We start from the raw sequence: 24714 nt of genomic DNA, 5'->3' as shown, positions 1-24714 counted from the left end.
AATATGTCATTCAACTTGTTACCTTTGGTCAGGCCCTCTAAAGTCCTCTGCATTTTTCTCATCTTCTCCAAGTTGGTTGGCCTGATCACCGACAACGACGAGACAGCCTATAGGGAGGAGGTCAGAGACCTGGCTGGGTGGTGCCAGAATAACAACCTATCCCTCAACGTAACCAAGACTAAGGAGATGATTGTGGACTACAGGAAAAGGAGCACCGAGCACGCCCCTATTCTCATCGACAGGGCTGTAGTGGAGCCGGTTGAGAGCTTCAAGTTCCTTGGTGTCCACATCAACAACAAACTAGAATGGTCCAAACACACCAAGACAGTCGTGAAGAGGGCATGACAAAGCCTATTCCCCAACAGGAAACTAAAAAGACTTGGCATGGGTCCTGAGATCCTCAAAAGGTTCTACAGCTGCAACATAGAGAGTATCTTGACCGGTTGCATCACTGCCTGGTATGGCAATTGCTCGGCCTCTGACCGCAAGTTACTTCAGAGGGTAGTGCGTATGGCCCAGTACAGCACTGGGGCAAAGCTGCCTGCCATCCAGGACCTCAACACCAGGCGGTGACAGAGGAAGACCCTAAAAATTGTCAAAGACCCCAGCCACCCCAGTCATAGACTGGGCAAGTGGTACCGGAGTGCCAAGTCCAGGACAAAAAGGTTTCTCAACAGTTTTTACCTCCAAGCCATAAGACTCTTGAACCGGTAACCAAATGGTTACCCAGACTATTTGGATTGTGTGCCCCCCCCCACCCCTCTTTTACACTGTTGCTACTCTCTGTTTCTCATATATGCATAGTCACTTTAACTATACATTCATGTACATACTACCTCAATTGGCCCGACCAACCAGTGCTCCCGCACAATGGCTAACCGGGCTATCTGCATTGTGTCCCACCACCCGCCAACCCCTCTTTTTACGCTACTGCTACTCTCTGTTCATCATATATGCCTAGTCACTTTAACCATACCTACATGTACATACTACCTCAATAAGCCTGACTAACCAGTATCTGTATATAGCCTTACTACTGTTATTTTCAAATGTATTTTTACTGTTGTTTTATTTCTTTACTTACCTACACACACACACACACACACACACACACATACCTTTTTTTCGCACTATTGGTTAGAGCCTGTAAGTAAGCATTTCACTGTAAGGTCTACACCTGTTGTATTCGGCGCACGTGACAAATAAACTTTGATTTGAAGTTCTCTAGCGGCCTGGAATGGGCCAAAAGCTGTCTCTCTGTCGCCTCTCGCTGGCCGCTGTGCAGACTGCAGGTGGGGCAGATGGAGCAGGCGCTTATTCCTCTGGAGAGCTCATCCAAGTGATCTACTTTGGCCTCTAGGACAGGTAGGTCTGTAGGAAGTGAGACTGCTGGCGGACAATGCCCTGAACCCATTATGGACGAACAGTGGCCCTCAACAGGCCTCTGCAAAACCAGCCTTTAGACTAGAAGCAGAGGCAAGAGTCACAGAAGACAGGCACAGATTTGAGGCTATCATCACAGTTATCCTCAGGAAATGGAAGTGATCGTTACAAATGCTACAAATTGTTACTAGTTACATATGCTACAAAGGTCAGCAGAGTTGGTTACAGCTCCCTCAACAAATACAAAGGTTGGCACTCTTCAAATTCTACCTACCTCTTAGATCAATGAAAACAGTAGAAGACAAGAGTAGGAAGAATAAAGTAAGATCAGGTACACGATGAGCAGAAAGACCAGTACTGGTTAGTCACAGTGGGGTTGGTCTCATCCAGAGAGGAGAAAGCCGCAGTGAGCTGGTTCTCTGTTATCTCTTCCAGCTACAGCCTTATGGTCCAGAAATAGGCAAGCAAGGGTCAAGTGTGCCAAGGGTTGCGAAACAGTAGCAGATAACCAAGGTATGCATGATAGGCCAGACAGACATCAAGAGCAGGACATAGATGCAGTGTATCTGATGGAGAGCATGTGCACACAAAAACAATCCAGTATTTGTGCACAGAAGACAGTGATCCAGATGTCTGGGTCTTGGCTAATTGTCTCAGTTTGGACAAGTCTTCTAGTAAAGACTTTTCCAGACTCCTAAATAGCATACCTATTGGTGTTGTAGCCTCTCACTAAACTATCAGATACTGTTCTGCCATAATACTCTTCCTGTTTCAGATACTCTTTCCAATTTGTTTCATTTTGGAATTCAGATATACAGGTTAATGCCAAAATAATGTAAACACAAGGATACAAAGTACACCGCTCAAAAAAATAAAGGGAACACTTAAACAACACAATGTAACTCCAAGTCAATCACACTTCTGTGAAACTGTCCACTTAGGAAGCAACACTGATTGACAATAAATTTCACATGCTGTTGTGCAAATGGAATAGACAGCAGGTAGAAATTATAGGCAATTAGTAAGACACCCCCAATAAAGGAGTGGTTCTGCAGGTGGTGACCACAGACCACTTCTCAGTTCCTATGCTTCCTGGCTGATGTTTTGGTCACTTTTGAATGCTGGCGGTGCTTTCATTCTAGTGGTAGCATGAGACGGAGTCTACAACCCACACAAGTGGCTCAGGTAGTGCAGCTCATCCAGGATGGCACATCAATGCGAGCTGTGGCAAGAAGATTTGCTGTGTCTGTCAGCGTAGTGTCCAGAGCATGGAGGCGCTACCAGGAGACAGGCCAGTACATCAGGAGACGTGGAGGAGGCCGTAGGAGGGCAACAACCCAGCAGCAGGACCGCTACCTCCGCCTTTGTGCAAGGAGGAGCACTGCCAGAGCCCTGCAAAATGACCTCCAGCAGGCCACAAATGTGCATGTGTCTGCTCAAACGGTCAGAAACAGACTCCATGAGGGTGGTGTGAGGGCCCGAAGTCCACAGGTGGGGGTTGGGCTTACAGCCCAACACCGTGCAGGATGTTTGGCATTTGCCAGAGAACACCAAGATTGGCAAATTCGCCACTGGCGCCCTGTGCTCTTCACAGATGAAAGCAAGTTCACACTGAGCACATGTGACAGATGTGACAGAGTCTGGAGACGCCGTGGAGAACGTTCTGCTGCCTGCAACATCCTCCAGCATGACCGGTTTGCGGTGGGTCAGTCATGGTGTGGGGTGGCATTTCTTTGGGGGGCCACACAGCCCTCCATGTGCTCGCCAGAGGTAGCCTGACTGCCATTAGGTACCGAGATGAGATCCTCAGACCCCTTGTGAGACCATATGCTGGTGCGGTTGGCCCTGGGTTCCTCCTAATGCAAGACAATGCTAAGCCTCAAGTGACTGGAGTGTGTCAGCAGTTCCTGTAAGAGGAAGGCGTTGATGCTATGGACTGGCCCACCCGTTCCCCAGACCTGAATCCAATTGAGCACATGTCTCGCTCCATCCACCAACGCCACGTTGCACCACAGACTGTCCAGGAGTTGGCGGATGCTTTAGTCCAGGTCTGGGAGGAGATCCCTCAGGAGACCATCCACCACCTCATCAGGAGCATGCCCAGGCGTTGTAGGGAGGTCATACAGGCACGTGGAGGCCACACACACTACTGAGCCTCATTTTGACTTGTTTTAAGGACATTACAAAGTTGGATCAGGCTGTAGTTTGGTTTTCCACTTTAATTCCGAGTGTCACTCCAAATCCAGACCTCCATGGGTTGATAAATTTGATTTCCATTGATTAGTGTGATTTTGTCAGCACATTCAACTATGTAAAGAAAAAGTATTTGAGAATATTTCATTCATTCAGATCTAGGATGTGTTATTTTAGTGTTCCCTTTGTTTTGAGCAGTGTATATTGCTTCCACACAGGTTCAGTTCCTGAGTTATACAATTAACATCCCATCAAGTTTAGGGTCATGTATAAAAATGCTGGGCAGGAAATTATTCAGGTACATATCTTTGGGCTTAGCTGTGGTCAATTCGCAGTGTACAAATAATTGTTTTGGCCATCTGCTCCAACAAAAATATACAGTACCACTCAAAGGTTGACACCTCATTCCAGGGTTTCTTTATATTTCCACATTGTACAATAAACACATATGGAATCATGTAATAAGCATGACAGCTTTGCACAGTCAACCAGCTTCATGAGATAGTCACCTTTAAATTAAAACAGGTGTGCCTTGTTAAGAGGCACACCTGAGAAAGGCACAAACCAGGTTCTGAGGGGTGGCCAATCCTCTTCTGGCTGTACCGGGTGGAGATAACAGTACAGCGCCAAGATCTTCAAACTTTCATAGATGACCGGAAGGGTCAAATAATAAATCACAGTGGTTGTAGAGTGCAACAGATCAGCACCTCAGGAGTAAATGTCAGGTCTCTTGTCATAGCAGAGCATTGAGTTTGAGACAGGCGCAGCAGTCAAAAACAGCACATCCAGTGAACAGGCCAGGGTTCCATAGCCACAGGCAGAACAGTTGAAAACCTTGCTCAGTTGGTCAGCCTCTGGTCCTGGAGATAGTCAACACGTGTATATACCCAGTTCCAGTGCTGTAAGCCCCCCCCCCCAGAGGGAAAACTACCGGTCCCTGGTAGAAAAAAGGTTGTGAAACTGCAAAAGCTCATAAAGAATTCAAAAAGTATCAGAGAACATTGTAGTCCATTTTTATTGGCAGAAGGCTGCTGCAAAATGTTGCAGAGACAGTCAAGACTACATTCATGTCAGGAAATTAAATACAGGTAACAAGACTTCAAAGAGAGATTATGAATTTAAAGCCTGGTGTTTTAAAAAGGTTAAGACATTAATAACATGACTTTATTATACATAATCGAAAGCAAAGCAACAGCAAGTCAGAACAAGCAAGTAATGTACAGGCCATAGTGGGAACGAGTAGTCAGGTTTTTCCAGAGAAATTTAAAGCCGAAGGTTCAAACCAATAAAATAAAAGGCAGACAGAAGCGGCATAGAACTAAATGAAGTGTTTATATAATATACACAACTAAATCCCTTCTCATCCATCACATGCGGAAGCGATCAGAAAAGTTGGGAGACTGGGGCACAGTGAGTGTGACGTCACTCTTCTTCAGCTCCAGCTGTTTGTAACGTCTGACGGGTTGGGCTTTGTGGACCTGAGGGACAGAGCGAGGACACTCACGTTACACTAAGGTACAACCAGGGCTTCTGTTCCGACAAACCACCACATGCCCGACTAAAAACTATACCAAATGCCCTAATGAGCAATAAATCAGTTGTACCAGGTGTGTTGGTGCCGGCGCTAGAGCAAACATCAGATTAGGGTACACAACATTTTGAAACGAAAAAGGAAAGTTTTAGACAAGTTCAGGTTGGCCACCCTACCCAGACGTGTTTGTGCTGAAACAAAAGCCAGCACATGTAGAGGGAGACTGGTTTAAAAGTGGTATAGGGACAACAAGCCCTTACCAGGCTATAACTTAGCTCTACAGTATTTTAAGCACATGACCATGACCTTCTGGGAGGGGCTGGTCTAAGGTCAGTGTAGTTACCTGTTCCAGGCGTAGCCTGGCCATGTCCTCCTTCTCACGCTCCTCCTGCTCCCTGCGCTGTTCCTCCTCCATGCAAGCCCTCAGCGCCTCCTTCTCACTCACCGCCCGGTCAAACTCCAGCCGCTCCTTGGCGCGGCGCTCTGTAGACAGCTGGAAGCCCTCTGGAACTACAGAATTATTCATGTCTTCTAAAGAGAGGCAAGAAAAAGAAAAAAAAGGTGAAGGGGTTTGGGTGGTGAGGTGTTTAAAAAAAGATTGGCAGGTGGTAAAGTAAAGGCAAAAATGTTATGAGTGCAGAAGTCCAGCTCAGCGTTACCCAAACAAAGCCCACGTAAACGAGTAGGCAACCCTGATCCAGTGTTGAGACTAAGATAAACAAGACTGGAATTTGTAGTTGAGGGAAAGAAATAGGCTTGAGATGAGTCTCAAGACAGGTAATGATCCAAGAGATCTGTTCAGGGTGACAAAAGTAGGGGAATCCCTGAGATAAAAGGTGGGAGAAGTTGAGTTAAAGAGGTCCAACAGGTTTCCAGGACTACGGTTGTGGTCTATGGCCAGTGCAGAAAGAGGTGAGCAAGGCTGGTGTGATCATACTTACCCAGGACAGAGCGGTTCTCTTTCTTGGGGATGAACGGCTCTTTGTGAGTGACCATATTTGGTCGAGCTTTGAAGGTGGCTGCCTCTGCCTGGTGCTTCTGTTCCTCCTTCACCTGGAGAGAACAAAACAGAGGGGTTTGGGCAGGAATAGTGTTGTGGAGGTCATGAAATTCTGTCAGACAGTTGTCGTCATGCAAAAGACTCCCGGGCTGACGGTAATTAACACGTTTAGCATCTCCAGGCCTCCACACACACACACACACGAGCCACTAGTGTGCGCATTTGTCACATCTACATAAATACGTTTCCTCCCGAGTGGCGCAGCGGTCTAAGGCACTGCATTGCAGCACTTGAGGCGTCACTACAGACCAGGGTTTGAGCCCAGGCTGTGTCACAACCAGCTGTGACCAGGAGTCCCATATGGGAGGCGCACAATTGGCCCAGCGTTGTCCAGGTTAGGGGAGGGTTTGGCCAGGTGGTGGCTTTACTTGCCTCATCACGCTCTAGTGACTCCTTGTTGCGGGCGGATGCCTGCAGGCTGACTTCAGTCGTCAGCTAAACAGGGTTTACTTCTACACATGGGTGCAGGCGGCTTCCGGGTTACGTGGGCGGGTGTTAGAAGGGCGGTTTGGCGGACGCATGACTCGACCTACACGTCTCCAGAGCCCGTTGGGGAGTTGCAGCGATGAGACAAGCTCTTAATTGGATATCACGAAATTAGGGCGAAAGACTTATTCACCATCAGTAAATATTCATCACAACAAATCCATTATTTTAGGCAGGTCTAAAGAAACATGAAGAAAATGTATTTCAGAAAATAATATAAGTTGGCTATGCTCCATGCTTTAGGCTTGTTCATTTAGCAGACAAGATGTCCCTTGCATTATTTTATAGTAAGAATTATAATTGAACTCGGCTGAATAAAATAGAAAGGATATTTCCCCCCCATTTCGGAGCAAGAGGGTGCGCATATGAAGCGGCTATGTTGAGTGTAAAAGTGAGAATTTGAAACAGGTCCTATATGCTACATTGAGTTTTGGCAACTTTAGTTGTGAATGATCCAAACGTTAGATAAAAAGATATGGGCTGCATGATGCGACTATTGATGAATTGAGAAAGTCCAAAAAGCCTGCACTCCGTTCCTTGCCTCAGGATGCACATGCAGTTCTCATTGAGTGATCCTATTTTCACCCATCAGACTATTCTCAATTTAACCTAGTCTTTACTATTGTCAAATTTGTTTCGATTTAGAATCAAATGGTCAAGACATGGTCACCCTTATGCACTGGAATAGAAAATAGAGGCCACTTTCCCACCAGTGTGTTTTTCATGCAAGTCTGGTAATGTCACTGCACAACGGGTGATATTCAGCTAACTCTGTAGGCCATGGACTCTCCAACCCTGTTCCTGCAGCAACCCAGTGCTTAAATTTGGGAAACCAAGTGAAATCTGTTCGGGAACATTGATAGTAACATGTTCTCACGACAAAACATTTGATTAAACGGTTGACAACCGGGGCCTCCCGGGTGGCGCAGTGGCACCAGAGACTCTGGGTTCGCGCCCAGGCTCTGAGGGACGACGCACAATTGGCCTAGCATCGTCCGGGTTAGGGAGGGTTTGGCCGGTAGGGATATCCTGGTTTCATCATGCACCAGCGACTCCTGTGGCGGGCCGGGCACAATGCACGCTAACCAAGGTTGCCAGGTACATTGGTGCAGCTGGCTTCCGGGTTGGATGGGCGCTGTGTTAAGAAGCAGTGCGGTTTGGTTGGGTTGTGTATCGGAGGACGCATGACTTTCAACCTTCGTCTCTCCCGAGCCTGTACGGGAGTTGTAACGATGAGACAAGATCGTAGCTACTAACAATTGAATACCACGAAATTGGGGAGAAAAAGGGGGTAAAAGAAATATTAAATAACTGTTGACAACCCCTCTATGCACACTGGAGAAAGGAATGAAGGAAATGTAAACTCAGCTGTGAAATATTCTGTAGCTTAAGGTAAAGCGTCAGCCAACAGGTTAATGAATTACTAGACTACTCAAATGTCACTATAATTGTAAGCTAAATCAGTTTCATTTAGGCTTCACCAATTACGTACCAAAGATATCTTTAAATCAGTTTCTTTTTACGTTTTATTGCCATGTGCAGTAGGCTGTGTATTGTATAACGGAACAATAATGTTAAATCAGGTTCTTTGACCATGTCTTCCACTCCGTTTCAACTGGTTGAACATCTTTCTTCAAATGGATCACAGTGAGGTGAGTTTTAAAAGCACATAGTGTTTTCATAAGCGTTTGATGCAATTTTATTTGCATTGACGTCAGAGTGTTTAGAGGGACAATAGATCCCCAAGTACCAGGCCATTAGGACCTGATGATCGGAAGCCAGTTTCGTACAACTAATGCATGCCCAGAGTGCATAACAGGAGATCAGAATTTTACTGTGGTCATGACTGCTGGTGTGGCAGTAATAGGGTCACTGCAACAGCTCTAGGCAGGAAATAGGATTTTGCAAATAGTCGATGCACATGTAAAAATTAAACTTTAAAAAAACTGATTGTGCCTGACACGCAGTACTTTGGTGCCAGTCAGAAATACGGAGCTCGTTATTCTACTTATAGGGTCAGAGTATGAAAGCAACTGCATGAACTTAGCCACATCTTCAGTTTGACAGCCGAGCAGGAATTCAATAAAGCCAGTCAGTACAACTCTGGAGTTGTCCAGGGACCCCGCCTTGGGCCTTACCATCTGCTCCCAGCGGTCGTGCTTGACAGCTCCCCGCTCGTCAATGAGCAGCTTGAAGGGCTCAGGCTTGGTGGGCTCAGCCACCTTCTTCTCTGGCAGGACCACTTCATGGAAGTCCGGCAGCGGCTGGGCCTTGAACTTTGGCACCTGAGGTTCAGAATTTTTTACTGACCAATCTGGTTACGATAACATTTTCTAGCAAAACAACGTGCAGCAAAAAGGCTTTAATTCATCATCTCAAAATAATGTTGCACCACAAATCTTAGATGTGTAACACCTTGCTCGTCACCATCTAATGACACAGGGCACAACAGGGAACTGCTCCTGTAACCCCTCTAGTGAGACTACTCATCAGGTCTCCCCATATTAAATAGAATTTAAGGTAAAAGCAACCCGAGGAGAAAACTGAACACTTTTAAGGCAGTACCTCTTCATGCCTAAGCTCCTCCAGCCTCTTCTCTTTCAGCAGTCTTTTCTCACACTCCCGCTCTTCAAAGGAGAAGGGGCACACGTCCATATGGGTCTTGTCCTGGAGCTTAGGCTGGAAGGGCAGGCCAAAGTGGGGTGCCGCGTGGGCCTTGAGCGGGGCCGGGGGTTTTACCTCCTCCACCTTTCTGTCTATGCGCACCCTCTTCTTCAGGGCCCATGCAGGGGACTCTGGAACAGTGGGACACACCACCTTCTTCTCCGGGACACCCTGTAAACCAACAGGTGTGCGTATCCCATTAGCAAGGGCACCATCACATCATATATACCGTCATGGTATTATACCAGAGCTAGAATGTTTTGCATGCAAAATACTACATTTTCTGTTCATTGTTTGGCATGGCAATACCATAAGGAGCAGACTGCAAACAGACTCGCATCTAGGCTACATGTACTACCAATCCACGACAATCGAGTAAAAACTAGAGTTGGCCGTGTAGCACTCACCACCACCTCCTCTAGGATCCTAACCGGCAGCGGGCGGGAGTGGAAGGTGTGCTGCTCCTCTGGCTCCTCCGGCTTCTTACTGGCATTTCGATCAGTCAGCCTCTTGTCCATGTGCAAATGGAAGCCCTCCGGCCGCGTGGACTCCTTCACCGAGGGCTTCTTGGGATTCAGCGCCCCCTCTAGGATCTTCCTGTTCAGCTCCAGGGCCTTGAACTTAAACCTGGAAGATACCACAGGACATGGGTGGATAATGAAGGTTGCAAATAGAATAAGTGAAGACAATTCCTTATTCAAATTGAAACAAATCATGTTCAATACAAAGCATTTCTAGCTTCTTGAAGAGGGTTCAAGGTCGTTGGACCATGAATGGGCTGGAGCACCAGTAAACGTGTCAGCTTCATTCTAGTAACGTAGAGTACACACTGGTAGAAGTAACCCACCAAGTCTAATAACTACTATTTATAGGCCACACCACAAGCCAGTAGAAGAACAGAGTGAAGAAGCCGTAAGTGTGGACTCACTGTTGGAGTTTCTGGAGTTCCTCAGCCTCAAGCTCAGCGCTGCTCTTGACTGCCGTGGGTCGGCGCCTCTGCCGGGTCATCAGCAGAGGGGTGTGAGGGTGGGTGATCTTCAGCTGCTCACTCTTCACAGGCGACGGGCCTGAAGGAGAGAATCATTGTAGTTTGCTGCCATTTTTACTTCACGCACGAAGCACACCCCAGAGCATGGGACTGCCACCATTGCCTGTCATGTATAACAGAAAGGACTAGCTGGATTAGAGCTAATACACACCCCTCTCGTGGCTCTGTCGACTGCGAAGGTGGTAGCGGGTTGGAGTCCGTCTCTGAAACTGCTCAATCTGCTGGGCCATGGGCACGTAGGGGGCAGGGTCCTCCAGCTTCCTCTTGCTGCCAGTAGACAGGTTAAAGGGCTTGGGCACAGTGGTACCATTTGGTGCCTTGGCCTGACAAAGAAAATAATTCAGGAGATTACTTCAAGGGGGAAAAAATAATCACAAATGTCTGGGTGAAGTGACAATGTAGGGAAGTGGAAAAATCATATCTTTGGGTTGCATCCATCCCTTAAACTGCCATAGCAGCTGATGTGGCCCAAAAAAAAGCTAGCTACTTACGGGGGAGGATGGGTGCTTGCGGAGCTGTGCGGTGAAGTCCATCTCCTTGTGCAGTGGCAAGGTGCCGACCTTGACACGTCCGTCTGTGCTGAAGTTGAACTCTTTGGGTACGGTGGTGGCCAGAGCCAGCTTCTTAGGGGGCTGACCTGAATGACGACATGATTGACAAGATGAAATCCTGCTTAATGCAGACATTACTCCTTGCTAAAATTGAAGCTACTCACTGCCTGCCATTGCAGCCCTGTAACTGGCCTCGTTCCTCTTCCGCTGGTCAGCCACTTCCTTCTGAAGAGTCTTGATGCGCTCCATCTCCTGCTGCTCAGAGCTCTTATGCCTGGGGTTGACATACAAACGTTATAACACAATCTAGGGATATTAACCTTCAAATGCAGTGTTCCACAATCTTGGTCCTAGAGAACCACTGGGTTTTGCAAGCTTTTGTCCTAGCCGTGTCAATACTTGATTAGTTGAATAAGGAGAGTTATTGCTAGGGTTATAATGCTGAGTGATGGGAAATGTAACCAGTCAAATTCCTTAATAAATCCATGGATTAAAGGACTGACAGTCTTGTCAGCACCAACATCAGGTCATGCATGCCTCCTTTAATTAAAATCCATGAGTGATAGAAGTATGACATACTGTGTGGTGGTGGGGGCTGCTGCAACGTGCCGGGCCTGAGTGGCTGCTCTGGGGTTGAGTCGCACGGTGGTGCGGACACTAAGACTGCGCCTGGGGGGCAGAGATGAGCTCCTGGCAAATGAACAGACCAGGACAGTCTGGTTACTTTTGTCCACAAGACAATTGGTCAAGGTTCATTATTAAAGATGGAATCTGCAGTAGGGGGAAACAGCACCACTGCCCAGGCATTATTGTTTTGTTGACAAAGCAGAGGTGGAGAGCGCTGCATGTGAAAAAGGAATACATTCACCAACACCCAATATTAATTTCATACTTCAAACCCAATAGTCAACAGTTTGGACCATGCTAAACAAGCCCTCTCAAAATACATTTCCACCATGGTGGGAGGGGGAAGACAAGATACTCCAGTTGTTTAACGGCGATGCGTTGACGAAATGTTGTTGGGTTTTTGTGTGTTTTGTGTTACAGCAGTTGGGTTTGAGCTGTAAACAGTAAGATGAATTGCTGTCTCGGCCATGACCACATCCAGGGCTAGATTTAATAATTCCAGGCACACTGTGGCAGAGGGGAGGATAGTGAAAATGTATAAGTTCTCTGACCTTCTCTGCTTCTTGACAGGTGGTGGCACTTGAGGGGCGGTGTGCCGTCCTTCCTCATTGCAGGCTGCCTCTTTGCGCTTTGACACCCTTCAGTGGAGAAACAAGTGTTATATTACCACTTAAAAGCATATATTGCTTGGTCTAATACTGGTCTGCAGCTAAACAGGTTGATGCCGTTATAAAAGAAACATAATGTTAAAGTTTATAATGTTAAAGTTATAACCTTTGCCATCTTTCCTTTCCACTTGACATGGACTAATAAAATAAATATTCCAAACACCCATGAATGCAGCAGGATGGCTGCAATTGGGTTTTTCAAAAATAACCACATTCCTTAGTAACTCAATTTGACCAATGTAGAGCCTCAAACGAGATGTCAGCCGAGCTGAGTGTTCTAGAAGCAACATACCTGCGCGGTTGGGCAGGGGGTCCCTTCCTTTTTGGCAGGGCAGCTACCGGAGCTGGCTTATTTCCCCAAGAGGTGACAATGTTGGGGAGGGTAGCTGAGGACATGCTCTGGGAATCTGCTGTGGTGGGTCCCGAGGAAGTGCTTGGGGCCTCTACTGTGGAAACAAGAAAGAAAGAAAAAAAAATATATATATATATCACATTACACACAGGTCAGTGCAACTTGTGAATGTAAGTGTGAAAACACCCTGGATAATCACAAAACTGTCTAAAGTACCAACCTGAGTTAGAGTTGTCCTTCACCCTGGGAGATACAATCACCCTGGGCAAGTGTGTTTTAGGGGTCATTCCAAATGGCATATTGTTTCTGTTTGGGGTGGCAAGGTGGCCAAACATTCCACCATCCTGGCCAGCACATTGGTCTGCACACAATTCAAGAATAAAGTGTAAATGCAACAACTTTGCAAGTTACAATAGGTGATACAGCATTTAACACCAAGATCACCCATATGTCAGCATGCTCCAATATTAAAAAAAAAACATGCATTAATCTTGGGAAGATCTATCCTTACACAGCCCATGGGAATTGTATAACCGTTGCCTTACTAACAATCCCATGACTTCTAAAATCGGATTTCCTCCAAAATACTTTATAATATTTTGCACAAGCTTGCGAACATATCTTACCAAACCAAATGTCTGCGTTGTCCTCCGTATCCAATGCTTTAAAATCAATTACATGTGACGGTGCATCAAATTCGTAGTGACTTGCCGATTCACTCTGCGCCATCTCACCATCCATTTCAGCAGCTGTCTGTAGCTGCTCTCCTAACAAGTAGATGTTGATGCATGACATGAGGCCAATTATTAAGATGGGAGTTAGTTTTGAAAACGTAGCCGTGGCTAAATTAGCGAGAAAAACGTTACGCTTTTCCCCCATGAACACATTTAACTGCTTAGCGACAAGATATATATATATATATACATTATATACAGTACGTTAACATAACAATCACACGAAAGCCATATAAAAACAAAATACCAGAAATGGTATCGTTAGTGTATTGAAGCTAGCTACAGTAGCTAACGTCGGGGTACTAGCTAGATACTGTACTGTGGATCCAAATTATCTGAGATATGAGATTTTTTTTAAAGTTAACATGTTCATAAAAACACACTACATTATAACATACCTTTTAAACGCGTATCTTACAAACACAACCAAGCCGTAGTGGCAATCCCTTGAGCCGTGAGTTAGCTTCAGTGCTGAAATAACAAAATAAGGTTTGGCGTTACCGTTTAAATTTCCTCCCCATTTGAACCAGCCAATCAACAGCCTCTTCCAGAGCAATTGGTTTTCCATTGGCTCAACGTGCCTGGATTACGGCATTCTCAAATTATATTTCCTGCCACGTGAGGACTTTCTGTAACAATCCTGAATGCCCACATTCTTACATTTTCATTTAGCTACATTTTACTAATTTAGCAGACACTCTTACCCAGAGTCAACTAATGTATCTAGATAAGAAACCCACATAAGTAATTATAATTTTAAATTTCCCCAAAAAACAGCTGTCAGCAAAAACCTACAACAGTGCACGAGTTCGTTTTGGATGGCCCGGGATTTAAACGGGGTTTACACATTTTAAACCATTCCACTGGACCTCAAAATAAAACTCCACCCAACTCGGACAACGGACCATGCAAAACTAACACTTCCATTATCAAGGGGGGAGGGGGTTCAACAACAGATGAAAGGGGACATCTTTGACCATGTTCTTTGAAGAGCATCATTTTCATCATTAATTTATCAACAATGTAACAAATTCAACTCGATGGGCAATCAACTGCAAATAATAAATGTGCATTTGCACAGCATCATGCTCTGTAGGCCTAATCTTTATCAATTGTTAAATAAAGTAAAACATTTAGCATGTTAGGCCTACTTATTTAGGCCTATGCTATGGTCTAACGTCAACAAATGATATGGATACAATGGTTGAAATAGACTTGGGTCTTTTAATCAACACTCAGTGCAAATAATATTTTTCAGATGTAAAGAAAAAACATGATTCATGTGCATGTTACAATAATGCATTCATTAATCGTAATCAACAATAATAAGTAACAATAGTACAAATACATTTGATAAAAACATAATGATATGTAGGCACAACACTGATGTCTGCATGCAGGACATTTCAAGCTTTTGTTCAATAAAGAAAGTCAATACAACTGGGATGGGTGGCGTTGGAGTGAATACGCCTTCCTTCGGAGGGTGCTACATTTTCTGGATCATGACCTGAAATTTACCTGTGAAGAAATAAACAATATGTCAAAAGGATACAAGTACTGTATATCCCAAGATCATTTTGCTCTTCTCATACCAAGATCACACACAACATACTGTATCAGTCTGGGCTGGCTGATGTTTTTGGTTGGTTGTATTAGACTGTGTTGAGTAATGGTTGGGGCATGGTTATGTTGAGAATCATTATAGCTCTGGATACCTGTAATAAGTCTAACTTTCATTAAACTGTTTACAACCCTGGATATCTTGTTTATGGAGGAATGTGTGGTTATGTTTAATAGGTTTCTCAATTCACAAGCTCTACCAAAGAGAAAAGTCTTCCTTACAGGCAGGCATAACGGACACCTCTGCTGTGACAATACTCTTCACTCCCAGGTTGGAAAGCCCTCCTCTAACCAGGCCACATGTGAACGCCAAATACTGCAATGACAGGGGCAGGGAGAACCATTCATGTGGTGAAAGTTGTCCAGGTATAAATAGTGCTTGACAAGTGAGTTTTCCCCCATTATGCTTCCTCACCTTTGGGGCATGCTCCAAATACTGTTTACCGGCAGAGAGCTGAGTGAGTAACCGGAACTTGTTATCCTGCAGGACATAAATACCCTGAAAAATAATCCACAGAAATCAACAATACATGAAAAATTACAATATATTCAGTGAAAGTATTTGACCGCATAATATTTCCATGAGAGGTGGTGATTGAAGTGCAAGTGAATCTTACTTGGTGGTTTGTTCTTAGGTTGTCAATTTGCTTTTTGAAGACACAGGTCCAGAAGTCTTTGCAGATGAATTTCATGACATCAAGCTCATCTTTAAACCGTGCTGTGTCTTTGGTGAACCTAAAGAAAAAGAGTATGTTCACCATGATGTTGTTCCCAGGGCCGACTCCAGACAGAAACAGGTACTTAGGGGCCCAGGCCGCTAGGGGGCACCCAACCCAGGGCCCCAGCCCAGCTATCTAAACTTGAAGTAATCATAATCGAATACCAACCGGTCATGCAGGGCACGTACCCAGGGGTCCTGACCTCCAGGGGGCCCCTATTGATTTTGTTAGTTACGCTCACTCAGATATCATTAACATGGCATGAGTCATGGCAAAATGTGTATAATTGCAGGAAATTAGCCTTAAAACTGAAATGTCTCTCCGGCCAATGGCAAAATGTGTAGAACTGCTTAAAACTTGACTCAAACCTGCAACTTTCAAATTGTATTTATTTTTACTCAGTCAGGGTCTCAACTTACTGTTGAGAGTTAGAATACACAAGGTGCAAGTTCAAAATGTGGCTGTGCATCAGACATTTTTCTCTTGTTATGTCAGTCACTAGCTAGGTTTCCATCCAATTGGATACAGATTTTCATGCAAATATTCTAAAATCTGCATAAAAACAATATGTGCATTTTCCCACCAGAGATGTGTTCCCATCGAATTGACTTGTTGAAGATAAAAGGCTGTGCAGTTAAATTCCCATGTACAGAATAAAAATTCAAGTTCAATTGTTTTCAATCACATTTTTAACTTTACTGGTGGTTTTCTCACAAAAAAATGTGTTTTATATAGCGTGTGCCCACTTTGGTACTGGCACGTGCTCTCTAGCCAACAGCGTGCAGGTAGCGGAATGGGCCAAAATACCAGCAACAGTGTGTGAAAATCTTGTGAAGACTTACATAAAACGTTTGACCTCTGTCATTACCAACAAAGGGTATATAACAAAGTATTGAGATAAACTTTTGTTATTGACCAAATACTTATTTTCCACCATAATTTGCAAATAAATTCATTTAAAAAAAAAATATTTTTATTTATTTCACCTTTATTTAACCAGGTAGGCTAGTTGAGAACAAGTTCTCATTTGCAACTGCGACCTGGCCAAGATAAAGCATAGCAGTGTGAACAGACAACACAGAGTTACACATGGAGTAAACAATTAACAAGTCAATAACACAGTAGAAAAAAAGGGGAGTCTATATACATTGTGTGCAAAAGGCATGAGAAGGTAGGCGAATAATTAAAAATCCTACATCCTATGTGATTTTCAGATTTTTTTTTCTCATTTTGTCTGTCATGGTTAAGTGTACCTATGATGAACATTACAGGCCTCTCTCATCTTTTTAAGTGGGAGAACTTGCACAATTGGTGGCTGACTAAATACTTTTTTGCCCCACTTTATAGCCTACATGATGAGATTATTATAGACAAAAGGGCAAGATTATTTTCAGTTTTCAAATGGCAGCAAAGCATTGATTATCATGTAACCAGAAAAATACCCTCAATATTTATTGGAAAGCAGCATTAAGCTCATCACCTTGCACTTCCACCACCCATAACTTATTTAATCTCTAGCCTAATAAACTGCATGAAGAGTCATAGTGGGAGGACCACACAACATGTCATCACGTGACTCCAAGTTTACTTCGATATGATCGTTATTATATTAATATTTGCACATAAGTGTTTCCATTAAATTTTACAGACAAAAAAAGATCCCTCCTTGTCTAGCATATTTTATTTTGTTGACATTTGGAAAGTTTACCGAAAACTTTTCTGTTTCCATAAGGCCTGTCATGACATTTTTTATTCGAAAATTACTCTAGCCAGCTATCTAAACTTGTAGCAATCATGACCAAATAACAACCGGTCACACAGGGTACGTGCCCAGGAGCCCTGGCCTTCAGGGGATCCCCACTGATTTTTGTTAATCACTCTCACTCAGATATCATTGACATGGTATAAGTCATGGAAACACGTGTAGTAGTGCAGGAAATTTGCTTAAACTGAAAAACTATGCATCCACCCCATGGCTAAATGGGTAGAATTGCAGGAAATTGGCTGTAAAACTGCAAAGGTTTTTCTCTGCCCTATGGTAAAATGAGTAGAATTGCATGAAATGTGTTATACAATTGCTAACATTTCTCTGCACCTTATGGCAAAATATGTAGAATTGCAAGAAATTCACCTTAAAATGTAAATGTATTTCCGCTATCGGGGGTGGCAATCACACATTTTTTTTTTCGTGAGGTGGGGAGGGGACCCCAATCAAATCTAACTTGGGGCCCAAAAAGGGTAGAGCCGGCCCTGATTGTTCCATTACCATTGACAGATCAGGTTGGAAAATATCACCCTTGGAAATCATTTGTGTTTGGTGATGTCAGTGATTATTATAATAATTGGAGGTGGTCACAGTGGTAAACAACAACATTAATTATCATATTAGTATCAATAAATAAACAAAACAAACATAGTGCTTCAACAAACCTTTCTATTAGTCCCTGACCCACCCGGAATCCCATATTTTCCAGTTTGGTAATACATCTCCCATTTTCCTAAAGGATTTGAGGATAAAACAATATAATTAGTTATTATGCACACACGTTCCATATGTTCCAACACCATTAAAAAAATATGGCCTCACCATTTCCCCATGTTCAGATGATTTGTATATATACTGTATCACCTCATTGTGTAAAAACTGAAAAAGGGCTTCGTCTGCCATCCTTGGTTATTCCCAAACCTATCAAACACCTCTGGCTAGTAAGGATGACGCCACCCTAAATGCTATCAGTATTCATATATAGATATTTATATATATAACGTTATATATTCGTCTTTGAATTTAGTGATGTGTGTTTCTACAGTCACTTAATAATGTAGAGCAAAGAACACAACCTAATCGAAATTTCTATGAACCCACGAGTATTTAAGCCAACATATATTTCTAACTAGCCGTCAATAAATTACTACGATTAAATATCTCAACTTGAGTCGAGAGACGCAAAGATTTAACGATGAGACATGAAAATAAACATCTGACAGAGGTCCTTCTTTCACACTAGCAAACAGTCGGCCAAAAGAATGCCTGAATTAGGAAGCGAAAAACACAAATAAAAAAGGATGAACATATGATTATTACATCCCTTATTATTTAACAGTTCATACGGTTAAAAAAATGCCGGTGGATGTATGTGTTATTTAGCTAATTAGACACAAGAAACATTGTGGCAATGTGGGCAACAACGTTACAAAGGCATATATGGACTACTTCCATAGAGATAGATAGAGGACTCATCTTTGTATCTGTGCCATTGTAGCGTCTGTGATAGCATCAAATCAAATCAAATTGTATTGGTCACATGTGCCGAATACAACAGGTGTAGACTTTACCACGAAATGCTTACTTACGAGCCCATTCCCAACAATGCAGAGTTAAAAAGTAAGAACAATAAATGCTACAGTATGTACAAAAAGTGACTAGACAATCAGGATAGATAATAAACAGAGTAGCAGCAGCGTATGTAACAAGTATGAAAGTCTGTCTATGTGTTAGTGTGTGTGTGTAGTCAATATGTATGTGTTTTGTGTGTGTGAGCGTGTGTAGTGTGTGTGTGTGTGTCGGTGTGTGTGTGTGTGTGTTGGTGTAGTATGTATAAGTGTGTGACTAGAGTCTAGTGAGTGAGTGTGCAGAGAGTCAGTGCAAAAATCATAATAAATAATAAAGGGGGTCAATGTAAATAGTCCGGGTAGCCATTTGAAGTGATGTTCATCAGGCGGATCCCTATTTTTGAACACAAGCATGGTACCAATAATTGCTTCTATTTCACAATATGTATAGTACCAGCCAAAAGTTTGGACTCACTTACTTATTCTAGGGTTTTTCTTTATTTTTACTATTTTCTACGTTGTAGAATAATAGTGAAGCCATCAGAACAATGAAATAAAACATATGGAATCATGTAGTAACCAAAAAAAGTGTTAAACAAATCAAATTTTACATTTGAGATTATTCAAAGTAGCCACCCTTTGCCTTGATGACAGCTTTGCACAATCTTGGCATTCTCTCAACCAGCTTCACATGGAATGTTTTTCCAACAGTCTTGAAGGAGTTCCCACATATACTGAGCAGTTGTTGGCTGCTTTTCCTTCACTCTGCAGTCCAACCCATCCCAAACCATCTCAATTGGGTTGAGCTCGTGTGATTGTGGAGGTCAAGTCGTCTGATTAAGCACTCCATCACTCTCCTTCTTGGTCAAATAGCCCTTACACAGCCTGGAGGTGTGTTGGGTCATTGTCCTGTTGAAAAACAAATGATAGTCCCACTAAGCGCAAACCAGAAGGGAATTCTAAATAAATTGAATTCTAAATAAATCACTGACAGTATCAGCAGCAAAGCTCCTCCTCCATGCTTCACAGTGGAAACCATACATGCGGAGATCATCCATTCACCTACTCTGCGTCTCACAAAGACACAGTGGTTGGAACCAAAAATCTCAAATTTGGACTCATCAGACCAAAGGACAGATTTCCAACGGTCTAATGTCCATTGCTCATGTTTCTTTGCCCAAGCAAGTCTCTTCTTCTTATTGGTGTCCTTTAGTAGTGGTTTCTTTGCAGCAATTAGACCACAAAGGCCTGATTCACGCAGTCTCCGCTGAACAGTTGATGTTGAGATGTGTCTGTTACTTGAACTCTGTGAAGCATTTATTTGGGCTGCAATCAGACGTGCAGTTAACTCTAATGAACTTATCCTCTGCAGCAGAGGTAACTCTGAGTCTTCCTTCCTTGTTGGGGTTCTCGTATGAGCCAGTTTCATCATAGCACTTGATGGTTTTTGCGACTGCACTTGAAGAAACACAATTGACTGGCTCAAACACATTAAGAAGAAAATAAATTCCACAAATTAACTTTTAACAAGGCACACTTGTTAATTGAAAGGCATTCCAGGTGACTATCTAATTTAAACATATATATATATAATGATTTAACCTTTATTTAACTAGGCAAGCCAGTTAAGAACAAATTCTTATTTACAATGACGGCCTATACTGGCCAAACCAGACCCGATGGGACAATTCTGCACCGTCCTATGGGAGTCCCAATCACGGCTGGTTGTGATACAGCCTGGAATCACATATTTTTTTACAGCCTATGGGTGGAAGCCCTCAATGTCGCTGCCCATGCTAATACAGCCTTTTGGCCACGAGAGGCCTCTATCATTCTCTATAGCTATGTCCAAATAGTTTTAACATGGTTCTCTGCATACTAGGTTTGGTTTGCTCCTAGTCGAAGTTGGGCTAGGCGAAGTGAATGTCTGTACCTCACATGCTCTTGACCTTTGATTGAAAATAGTACTGTTTGTCCCTCTTTAGACGCTGTAGCCAGTATACTTCCTCAAAATAGTCTAAATTAATCTAAGATAAGTCTAGAAATCTGTAATACATTTTTATGTTTTCGCCAGGAAGTCCAGGACCCAGTTGCACAGGGTGGGGTTCAGACCCATGGCCATGAGCTTAAGATGAGCTTGGAGGGTACTATGGTGTTGAATGCTGAGCTATAGTCAATTAACAGCATTCTTACATAGGGATTCCTCTTGTCCAGATGGGATAGGGCAGTATGCAGTGTGATGGCGATCTGTGGATCTATTTGGACGGTAAAGCAAATTGAAGTGGGTCTAGGGTGTCAGGTAAGGTAGAGGTGATATGATCCTTAACTAGCCTCTCAAAGCACTTCATGATGACAGAAGTGAGTGCTACGGGGAGATAGTCATTTAGTTGAATTACCTTTGCTTTCTTGGGTACAGGAACAATGGTGGACAATTTGAAGCAAGTGGGGACAGCAGACTGGGATAGGGAGAGATTGAATATGTCCGTAAACACTCCAGCCAGCTGGTTTGCGCTTGCTCTGAGGACGTGGCTAGGGATGCCATCTGGGCGGCAGACTTGTGAGGGTTAACACGTTTATATGTCTTACTCACGTCGGCCACGGAGAAGGAGAGCCCACAGTCCTTGGTAGCGTGCCGTGTCGGTGGCACTGTGTTATCCTCAAAGCGGGCAAAGAAAGTGTTTAGCTTGTCTGGGAAAAAAGACGTTGATGTCCGCGACGTGGCTGGTTTTCTCTTTGTAGTCCGTGATTGTCTGTAGACCCTGCCACATATGTCTCGTGTCTGAGCTGTTGAATTGCGACTCCACTTTGTCTCTGTACTGAGGTTTTGCCTGTTTGATTTCCTTATGGAGGGAATAACTATACTGTTTGTATTCTGCAATATTCCCAGTCAGCTTGCCATGGTTAAATGCAGTGGTTCACACTTTCAGTTTTGCACAAATGCTGCCATCTATTCACGGTTTCTGGTTTGATTAGGTTTTAATAGTCACAGTGGGAACAACATCCCCTATACACTTCCTGATGAACTCCACCACTGTGTCAGTGTATACGTCAATGTTATTCTCAGAGGCTACCCGGAACAAATCCCAGTCCATGTGATCAAAACAATCTTGAAGCATGTTTTCCAATTTGGTCAGACCAGCATTGAATGGACCTTAGCAAGGTAGGAGCAAAATGGAGTTGTGAGGGAGGGCAGGGGGGGGGGGCTTGTAGGTATTTTGAAAAGTTGAGTAGCAGTGGTCCAATGTTTTACCAACACGAGAACTACAGTCAATGTGTTGGTAGATCTTTGGTAGCATTTTCCTCAAATTTTCTTTGTTAAAATCCCCAGCTACAATAAATGCGGCCTCAGGATATGTCATTTCCAGTTCATAAAGTCCGGTGTAGTTCTTTGAGGGACATCATTGTATCGGCTTGAGGGGGAATATACACGGCTGTGACTATAACCGAAGAGAATTCTCTTGGGAGGTAATACGGTCGGCATTTGATTGCGAGGTTTTCTAGGTCAGGTGAACAAAGGACTTGAGTTTCTGTATGTTATCACAATCACGCCAGAAGTAGTTAATCATGAAACCTACATCTCCACCTTTCTTCTTCCCGGAGAGTTCTTTATTCCTGTCTGTGCGATGTACTGAGAACCCAGATGGTTTATGGACAGGGACAGTATATCCCAAGAGAGCCATGTTTCTGTGAAAGAGAGTATGTTAAAATCCCTGATGTTTCTCTGGAATGAGATCCTCGCCCTGAGCTTGTCTACTTTATTTTTCAAAGACTGAACATTAGCGAGTACCATCGAACATTGCCATCGAAGCGGTCGATGGTGTGCACGCCTCCTAAGTCGGACTAGAAGTCCACTCCGAATACCTCTTCTCCGCCGGCGGTGTTTCGGAGCAGCCACTGGAATAAGTTAAATTGCCTTTGGGGGTACGAACAAAAGTCGTATTCCTGGTCATAATGCTGGGGAGTTACTGCCGCTCTAACATCCAAAAGTTCTTTATGTATGTAATAACACCAAACATTTTATGAGCTCTTAAACCAAAATGCTGCAAAGTTGCTTAGGAGCTAGAAGCAGAGCTGCCATATCTGTTGGCGCCAAACACACAGACCTTTTTCCCAGTCTGATGTCCTTAGTGCTCCGGAGCAGGTTTTCATCAAGAATCTCTTTGAACTTTGCTCCGTTCATCTTTCCCTTGAACCTGACTAGTCTCCCAGTCCCTTCTGCTTAAAAACATCTCCACAGCATGATGCTGCCACCTCCATGCTTCACCGTAGGGATGGTATTGGCCAGGTGATGAGCGGTGCTTGGTTTCCTCCAGACGTGACGCTTGGCATTCAGGCCAAAGAGTTTAATCTTGGTTTCATCAGAGAATCAGGGAATCTTGTTTCTCATGGTCTGAGAGTCCTTTAGGTGCCTTTTGGCAAACTCCAAGCGGGCCGTCATGTGCCTTTTGCTGAGGAGTGGCTTCTGTCTTATTGGTGGAGAACTGCAGAGATGGTGGTCTTCCATCTCCACAAAGGAACTCTGGAGCTCTGTCAGAGTGACCATTGGGTTCTTGGTCACCTCCCTGACCAAGGCTGTTCTTCCCTGATTGCTCAGTTTGGCCGGGTGTACAGCTCTAGGAATAGTCTTGGTGGTGCCAAACGTCTTCGATTTAAGAATGATGGAGGCCACGGTGTTCTTGGGGACCTTCAATGCTGCAGACATTTTTTGGTACCCTTCCCCAGATCTGTGCCTTGACACAATCCTGCCTCAGGGCTCTACGGACTATTCCTATTACCTTGTGTCTTGGTTGTTGCTCTGACTGGTGTGTGCCTTTCCAAATCATTGAATCTTCCACAGCTGGACTCCAATCAAGTTGTAGAAACATCTCAAGGAGGATCAATGGAAACAGGATGCACCTGAGCTCAATTTCGAGTCTCATAGCAAAGGGTCTGAATACTTAAGCAAATAAGTTATTTCTGTTTTTGTTTTTTTCATAAATTTGCAAACATTTCTAAAAACCTGTTTTCACTATGTCATTATGGGGTATTGTGTGTAGATTGATTAGGAAAATGTTTAACATTGTCAATTTTCGAATAAGGCTGTAATGTAACAAATGTGGAAAAGTGAAGGAGCCGGAATACATTCCGAATGCACTGTTCATCAAACACATGGTTTCCAGATGTTTGATGCCATTCCATGTGCTCCGTTCAGGCCCTTATTACGAGCCGTTCTCTCCTCTGCAGCCTCCTGTGATATGGATCTGCCAGAAGGCAAGGATCCATTCTCTCCAAAAATCTCACTCCCACAGGGCCAGAATCATCTTTGTCATCATCAGGATGAGGCTCAAACTCAGCGGTCTTCACTGCATCTGCCACCACAGTTAATTCATCCACACTCTCGTCATGTTCAATTTCCTCCTGTAGCTCTTCCAAAAGTTCTGTGTGATCCACTACTCCATATTGACCTTTTTTTCCTTTCCTCCATTTTACCCCAACCTCGTGGCCACAGTAGCAAACGAAGAAACACTTAATTGAAGAATCTCTACTGTTGACCAATCACCGATGAAGGGGCGTAGACTTCGGCTTGCCTCAGGAAAAATGTTTGTGTGCCCATACAGCAAACAAAAGCCTTTCAAAAGACCCAATAAACAACCTCACAAAATGTTGTCATAATATATGAACAAACTGTTTCGGATGGGAAGCATGTGGACACCAGAATTTATTTAAATTTTACAGGATGAAATCTCTTGATATGCACCATGTCGT

At 43.8% G+C, this 24714-nt stretch overlaps 2 protein-coding genes across 4 annotated transcripts; both read right to left on the bottom strand.

The window, feature by feature from the left end:
• Window positions 1-4567: 4567 nt before the first annotated feature.
• Window positions 4568-13847, bottom strand: tpx2 (TPX2 microtubule nucleation factor). 2 transcript variants are annotated; one of them, XM_024400452.2, is made up of 16 exons: window positions 13696-13847; window positions 13190-13330; window positions 12784-12924; window positions 12504-12657; window positions 12095-12181; window positions 11496-11606; window positions 11081-11190; window positions 10857-11002; window positions 10517-10688; window positions 10246-10384; window positions 9725-9944; window positions 9219-9488; window positions 8792-8938; window positions 6049-6160; window positions 5451-5638; window positions 4568-5054 (listed from the first exon to the last, which is right to left on the bottom strand). In XM_024400452.2, exons 2-16 carry the CDS (start codon window positions 13302-13304, stop codon window positions 4944-4946), a joined length of 2223 nt encoding a protein of 740 aa, XP_024256220.1. In that variant the 5' UTR covers window positions 13305-13330; window positions 13696-13847; the 3' UTR covers window positions 4568-4943. The 2 variants fall into 2 exon arrangements, with proteins under 2 accessions (XP_024256220.1, XP_024256221.1); XM_024400453.2 differs by having other exon boundaries at window positions 12504-12654.
• A 654-nt stretch (window positions 13848-14501) lies between these two features.
• Window positions 14502-18659, bottom strand: trappc6b (trafficking protein particle complex subunit 6B). Of its 2 annotated transcripts, none has more exons than XM_042299340.1 (6): window positions 18224-18659; window positions 18067-18134; window positions 15535-15652; window positions 15333-15398; window positions 15140-15233; window positions 14502-14815 (listed from the first exon to the last, which is right to left on the bottom strand). In XM_042299340.1, the coding sequence occupies exons 1-6, from the start codon at window positions 18302-18304 to the stop codon at window positions 14784-14786; spliced, it is 459 nt and encodes a 152-aa protein (XP_042155274.1). In that variant the 5' UTR covers window positions 18305-18659; the 3' UTR covers window positions 14502-14783. The 2 variants fall into 2 exon arrangements, with proteins under 2 accessions (XP_042155274.1, XP_024256222.1); XM_024400454.2 differs by having other exon boundaries at window positions 15333-15416; window positions 18224-18653.
• Window positions 18660-24714: the final 6055 nt, after the last annotated feature.

This window comes from Oncorhynchus tshawytscha, linkage group LG16, assembly GCF_018296145.1.
Source record: "Oncorhynchus tshawytscha isolate Ot180627B linkage group LG16, Otsh_v2.0, whole genome shotgun sequence".
Classification (NCBI taxonomy): Eukaryota; Metazoa; Chordata; class Actinopteri; order Salmoniformes; family Salmonidae; genus Oncorhynchus; species Oncorhynchus tshawytscha.
The sequence above is the reverse complement of the archived record's forward strand: the minus strand, read 5'-3'. Positions and strand labels throughout refer to the sequence as shown.

Excerpts from the sequence above, each read along its gene's own strand:
- tpx2 (XM_024400452.2), bottom strand. The coding sequence starts at position 13,304 with ATGGATGGTGAGATGGCGCAGAGTGAATCGGCAAGTCACTACGAATTT. Across the intron at positions 8,939-9,218 it reads AGGAGCTTAGGCATGAAGAG|GTGCCAAAGTTCAAGGCCCA; the intron begins GTACTGCCTTAA and ends TCTGAACCTCAG. Across the intron at positions 6,161-8,791 it reads ACGACCGCTGGGAGCAGATG|GTGAAGGAGGAACAGAAGCA; the intron begins GTAAGGCCCAAG and ends TGTTCTCTCCAG.
- trappc6b (XM_024400454.2), bottom strand. The coding sequence starts at position 18,304 with ATGGCAGACGAAGCCCTTTTTCAGTTTTTACACAATGAGGTGATACAG. Across the intron at positions 18,135-18,223 it reads CATCTGAACATGGGGAAATG|GAAAATGGGAGATGTATTAC; the intron begins GTGAGGCCATAT and ends CAAATCCTTTAG. Across the intron at positions 14,816-15,139 it reads GGTGTCCGTTATGCCTGCCT|GTAAATTTCAGGTCATGATC; the intron begins GTAAGGAAGACT and ends ATTTCTTCACAG.